Source organism: Megascapheus bottae, chromosome 16, assembly GCF_031878675.1.
Source record: "Megascapheus bottae isolate mThoBot1 chromosome 16, mThoBot2.hap1, whole genome shotgun sequence".
In the NCBI taxonomy this organism is placed as follows: domain Eukaryota; kingdom Metazoa; phylum Chordata; class Mammalia; order Rodentia; family Geomyidae; genus Megascapheus; species Megascapheus bottae.
In genome coordinates this window covers 41,163,481-41,169,487 of record NC_143524.1, presented here as the reverse complement: position 1 = coordinate 41,169,487, position 6,007 = coordinate 41,163,481, and the positions used below count along the sequence as shown (strand labels likewise).

General features: G+C 52.4%; 1 protein-coding gene across 1 annotated transcript; it reads right to left on the bottom strand.

Moving 5' to 3' along the window:
* Positions 1–3,185: 3,185 nt before the first annotated feature.
* Positions 3,186–4,826, bottom strand: Cavin3 (caveolae associated protein 3). The gene is made up of 2 exons (XM_090348280.1): positions 4,304–4,826; positions 3,186–3,819 (listed from the first exon to the last, which is right to left on the bottom strand). Exons 1-2 carry the CDS (start codon positions 4,685–4,687, stop codon positions 3,406–3,408), a joined length of 798 nt encoding a protein of 265 aa, XP_090204406.1. The 5' UTR covers positions 4,688–4,826; the 3' UTR covers positions 3,186–3,405.
* Between the last annotated feature and the right edge of the window lie 1,181 nt (positions 4,827–6,007).

Genomic DNA, 6,007 nt, shown 5'->3' with positions numbered 1-6,007 from the left:
ACCCCTTACACCCCGGAAACTGGGCCCATCAGATGTGGGGCAGTTAGAGGCAAGCAGCATCAATTAGGACACTGGTACCCCCACAGCGACATCACGTGGCCATACAGAGCAATCGTAGCGGAGGCATAAAGGGAGAGGATAACTAGCTTTACTAGTCATTTACACATGAATCATAGGGACTGTGACCCTGCTTGAACTCAGATGTCAAGGAGTAATTCATAACCATAACTCTGACCTAATTATTGGTTGTCAATTCCTTCATCTAAGCCACACATCCATGACCTTACTCAGTTTCCTATTCCTGAGACTTGCTAAACCAGATGATCTTTCTTTGTATGTTTACTTGTTCACATTGTTTATTTGCTTTTATCTAACTTATATGTCTACTAATTACCTGTCATCTCCTCTTATGAGAGTTTAACTTCATCAAGGCCAGAATCTTGCCTTTCTGATATGTCACTCCATCTACCGTTGTTATAAAAAATGTGCCTGGTAGCCAGGTTTGGTAATATACACCTGTAATCCTAACACTTAGAAATCAGAGGCAAAAGGATTACGAGTTCAAGGCTAGCCTGTGCTACATAGCAAGATCTTATCTTGAAAAAAAAAGAAGAAAAATAGAAGAGAAAAAGAAGTGCCTGACATACACAGATTTCAGTGTTGTTGGGTTATGTTTTCGCAGCACTTGGGGGATTGTTCTCTACCACTACTCCTATCAGATACACTAACACTGAGACCACATCCAGTCCAATTTCAGGAAATTTTTCAATGAATAGCTAAATGAATTATGCACCATAAAGTTACAGAGAAGAAACTATGCTCCCTGAGCTAGCATAGTAGTGCATGCAAGAAAGAGACTGTGAGTTCAAGGCCATCCTGAGATATATGACAAGTACATATCTAGATTTAAAAATATAAGTAAAAAGACCTGATAGCAATGACTTACACCAGTAATCCTAACTCGCCAGACTGAGATCCAAAAGCTCATAGCTCAAGGCAGAAAAATCCAGAAGACTCCATCTCTAAATAACCATCAAAAAGCCACCAAGCTCCAGGGTTGGGAGTTTGGCCTAGTGGTAGAGTGCTTGCCTAGCATGCACGAAGACCCGGGTTCAATTCCTCGGTACCACATACGTAGCAAAAAGCCAGAAGTGGTGCTGAGGCTCAAGTGGTAGAGCTCTAGCCTTGAGAAAGTCCAAGGACAGTGCTCAGGCCCTGAGCCCAAGCTCAGGACTGGCAAAAAAAAAAAAAAAAGCCACCAAGCTCCAGACAGCAGTGGCTCACCCCTGTAATCCTAATGCAAAGGAGGAAGAGATCTGAGGGTCACAGTTCAACGCCAGCCCAGGCAAGAACGTCCAGGATACTCTTATCTCCTGTTAGAACACCAAAAAGCCAAAAGTGGAGTTGTGGCACTAGCCTTGAGCTGAAAATGCTCACAGACAGTGCCCAGGCCTTGAGTTCAAGCCCCAAGACCAGCACATGAACAGACCCCCCCCAAAAAAAAGGGGGGCACCAAATAAGCAAACAAACAAGCTGAGCAAGCACAAAGCCCTGAGTTCAAATCTCAATGCTTGGGAAGGGAAATAGGAAGGGAGGAATGAAGGAACGAAAGAAGAAATAAACTTACAGCCTTGGTACTGCTCTAGGCAATTCATTTGCTTAGTTTTCCAACGTGCAGCCAAGGGCTCTCATCAATCCTCTTTCCAGATGAGGAGATGAAGGGCCCAAATGGTTAACTGGATGAGCTCTATCACCCTTGCCATGCTTGTTTTCCATTTTACTATTTGCCTCTCCCAAGAACACTTTCTTAAACATCTTTCCTCTTCCTAACTGGCATCAGTCCCCTTCCCTTGTTAACAGCATAACCTACATACAACTCTCAGTGCATTTAGGACATTCATCGTAACTCTCCCTCCTTGAAGGCAGTGATGACATCACTTTGTACAGACAGAGCACAGCCTGGAACAGATGAGATATTCACAAGTATTTCTCTGATAGGGAGTGAATGAAGGCGTGGGTAACCACAAATGGTATCACCACCCACACAGAAACTTTAGGCACTCCCCTCACTCCTCCCTGTACATCTTCTGCTTTTCTTCTGCAGGGAAAATCTCCAGCCCCTCGGAGGTTCTATGGTGTGCCACCGTGGTTGTTATGGAAAAGACAGACGGGAATAAGGCATTCCTATTCAAAAGAGGGCCAGGGGCCAGGAGTTTGGCCTAGCGAGGTAGAGTGTTTGCCCAGCATACACGAAGACCTGGGTTCCATTCCTCAATACCACATACATAGAAAAAGCCGGAAGTGGCTCCAAGGGTAGAGTTCTAGCCTTGAGAAAGCCCAAGGACAGTGTGTTCAGGTCCTGGGTTCAGGCCCCAGGGCTGGCAAAAAAAAAAAAAGAAAAAGAAATGGTCCAGTCTAGTCATGTGGAGAGGGAGAACAGCCGCAATCATAACAGCTGCCTTTCATATTTAGGGGAGGGCCAGTGGTGCTTTGGAAACAAAGAAGGGTCATCTTGGGTCCTGACACTGTTGTGGCTTGCTGAGTTTTGCAGGATAGTAGAAATGAGACAGAGTAACTCAATCTGTGGCCCACTGATGGGGAGGCAGAGACAGTGGGATCAAGAGTGAAACATGTGCCCATGTTTGTCCCAGAGCTAGCTCAATTGTAAGCACTTTAGGTTTTTTGGTGAGCTCTTTTTAAGACCATTAAAAGAGACAGAGGTGGAGGGATGCTGGTGGCTCATGCCTTTAGCTCATACTTGTAATTCTAGCTACTCAGAGGGCAAAGATATGAAGACCCTGGTTGGAAGCCAGCTTGAGCATATGAGTCCAACAAACTCATCTCTAATTAACCTGCAAAAGGCTGGAAGAGAGTTGTGGCTCAAATGGTAGTATCCAGCTTGAGCATAATGTGAGGCCTTGAATTCAAATCCCTGTACATGCACCACACACACACACACACACACACACACACACACACACACACACACACACACAAAGGAAAACTGTGATTACCCATGAGGAAAGTGTTTAAGGAAGAAGTGACCCACAGCCTATTTCTACATCCCACTGGAGCAGAGCCAGGATTCACTGGAAAGTGGAGAAACGTTTATGTATTTTTATTGGTGGTATTTTTTTTTCCTTTAACGTCCTTCTACACCCTCACCCTTTCACATAGAGTCTGGATTCGATGAAATGACTTTTATTGATGATGAGTGCCAAGTACTGTTTTAGAGCATATTAGACGAAAAGAAGAAGGAAACAACAAAAGCCTGGAAGGGAGGGCCCAGAGCTAGGCAGTGGATACAGAATTCGCTCCTAATTTGGATGTGAACGCTACACTGGGAAAGGGTTTATTTTAGGAGCAGACACGGGCACAGTGGAGGCAGGCGGCAGCAGGGCAGCGTCAGGCTGGGCTCTCTGTTTGGGGCAGAGCCCCGTCGGCAGCCCCAGGGCTCCCCGGATCTTCCCCGGTATCCTGCGGAGGTTGGGATTCCAGAGCAATCTCCAGCCCAGGCTGGCCTTCGGGCTGGCCTTCGGGCGGGGCTCCCGCGTTGCGGCCAGGCCCGAGGCGAGGCGGCTTGACCGGTGTGGGTAGAGGCGCTTCAGGGCCTTTGCGCCCAGAAAGGGCTCTCCGCAGGCTCTGGACCTTTTGCAAACCTGTGCGCCGCAGGCGCTTAGCCCTGGACTCCACCGGCTCCTCATCCGAGCTCTCTCCAACTTCGGCCTCCGGTTGCTCTGGACCCAGGTCGGACTGGTCAGCCGGGCCCGAGGACTCAGAAGCCTTCTGGAAAGCGCGGGCTGGGATTTCACCCTCCTCCTGCGGGAGACAAATGCGATCACATGGCCCCGGGGAGTCCCAGATCCGGGACAGCTCTGCGATTTCACCCGGGGAAGCCGCCCCACCCTTAACCAAGGCAGCCAGAATGGGGGAGAGGGGCGGAGCTGGCGTGGGAAGAGTGGGGGGGGGGAATGCAGAAGGAGGGAGGGCTACGAAGGCTCTCAAACACTTTGTGGAGTGAGCGAGGCCGGGTGAGGGTGGCAGACCAGGATCGGGGCCGCGTGGCACCACGCACATTCCCCACGGTTGTCTTCCTTTGGGCACGGGCTGGGACTTGGCCGCTGAGCGGCTGACGTGCCTGCGCTGGACCTGGGCGCGGATGGACGGGCGGGCGGCCCGGAAAGGGGAGGGATGGGGGCTGGGCGCTGGGGCCAGGAATGTGGGAAAGCCTGGGGAGGTCCCCGGAGGGCGGCCCAGAGGCAGGAAGAGGCCCCAGGTAGAGGGGACGCCTCAGGGCACTGACCTTGAAGAGCAGGACGTGAAGCTTCCCGCGCGCCACCAGCAGCCCGTGGTTGGCCTCCAGCCGCTGCACCTGGGCGGCCCGGTGCACCGCGCGCGCCTGGGCGGCGTCGGCGTGCGAGCCCACGCGCTCCGCCTTGGCCAGCAGCTGGGCCAGCGTGTTGCTCGTGGTGTCGTGGCTGCGGCTCAGGGCGCCCAGGCCGCTCTGGATGCGGCGCACCGAGCCTGCCAGGCCTCCCTGTCTCCGGGCCAGGCCGCCCTGCCGCTCCAGCAGCCCCTCCAGCATGCTGGCCAGCTTCTCCAGCAGGGTCACCACCGTCACCGCGTGCACGGGGCCTCCCGCGGGCGCCCCGGGCGTAGGCCCCGGCTCCACCGTGCTCTCCCCCATGAGCCCTGAGCGTCCCGCCGACCCGCCTTCCTGCTCTCCCTGCAGCCGATGGCGGCCCCTCTGCCTCCGGGCTGCCTTTCTGCCGGCTCCTCCCCAGCTCCAGTGGTGACTCAGGCAGGCGGAGTTGGCCTTCTCTTTCTCTCTCTCTCTTGGGGCTGGGGAAAGTGGAGGGAGGACAGGGGGGCGGGAGGAGGGCCGCGGACTCCTTTGGAGGTGCTCCGATGCTGCTGTCCCACCCAGGGAACCAACCATCGGAGAACCAGTTAGGCTCCAATCGCCCCCACTTTACTCTCCTGCAGTTCCTACCCCCAGTATGTGAACACACTCCCCCCCTCCAACTTTCTAAGTTTGAGTTCCAGTTCCCTGGCATGCCTCTTTCTGGTATGTTCTCTCTCCATAGCAAAGGGCGAGTCAGGGAAACTTTTATTTCATGCATCCAGTGGGCAGAGAAACTATGCTAGCAAGGCCAAAAGACACCCAGAGAGAGGGGTGCCTGCCACCCAGGTCCCTGGAGACTGTAGTGAGATGGGCCCACGCCTGCGCCCCTTCCCTCGGGGCTGGGCTGATGGACCAGGAGGCCTGGAATCTAGGCCTTGATGTAGGACTGCCTAGGTCCCACACTTGACTTTGTGGTTAGTAAAGCTGCAAAAATGAGCCGGCCTGTGAGTGGGCGGGGCATCCTGTGGGATTTTCCTACTAGTCATTGCCAAGGGTTAGCCCCGGGCTCCATTTCTGACTTCCTAGCTTTGCCGACTAGCCTTCTTTTTTCTTTCTTTCTTAATCTTTCTTGGGGCTGTTTGGTAAACCGTGGGTTCAAGTATGAACTGGTACCTCTTGGTTTTAATGGAGGTTTGGACTGTGACTCCTACTGAGAGGGTCGCCCTCCTCCCAAAATAGATGAGACTACCTGCTAAGAGCAAAAGTTGGGCATCGCTATCGCAAGAGAGAGGGAGGGTACACGGTGGGAGTTTTGAATCCGTAGGACTGTTGGTTTGTAAAAATCCCAAGCAAGGCTCAGCAAGCTGATTGTAGTTCCACAAATCCAAGCAATCCATTGATCAGAATCATCTCTCTGGCACTTCCTCTCCTCTTCAAACTTCGGAGAGTCTCTTCGTGAAAGAAATGGTAGAAGAAATCTGTCACTACTGTGGTCCTGTAAGATCTGAGGTCGGGCTTACATAGTAGTCAACTACGCCAGAAACCTGATGATGCTTGGTGTAAGAGAAAAATGGCTCCCGCAGGCCGGGAGTTTGACCTAGAGATAGAGTGCTTGCCTAGCATGCAGGAAGCCCTGGGTTTGACTCCTTGGTACTCCTTGGT

Excerpts from the sequence above, each read along its gene's own strand:
- Cavin3 (XM_090348280.1), bottom strand. The coding sequence starts at position 4,687 with ATGGGGGAGAGCACGGTGGAGCCGGGGCCTACGCCCGGGGCGCCCGCG. Across the intron at positions 3,820-4,303 it reads TTCACGTCCTGCTCTTCAAG|GAGGAGGGTGAAATCCCAGC; the intron begins GTCAGTGCCCTG and ends TGTCTCCCGCAG.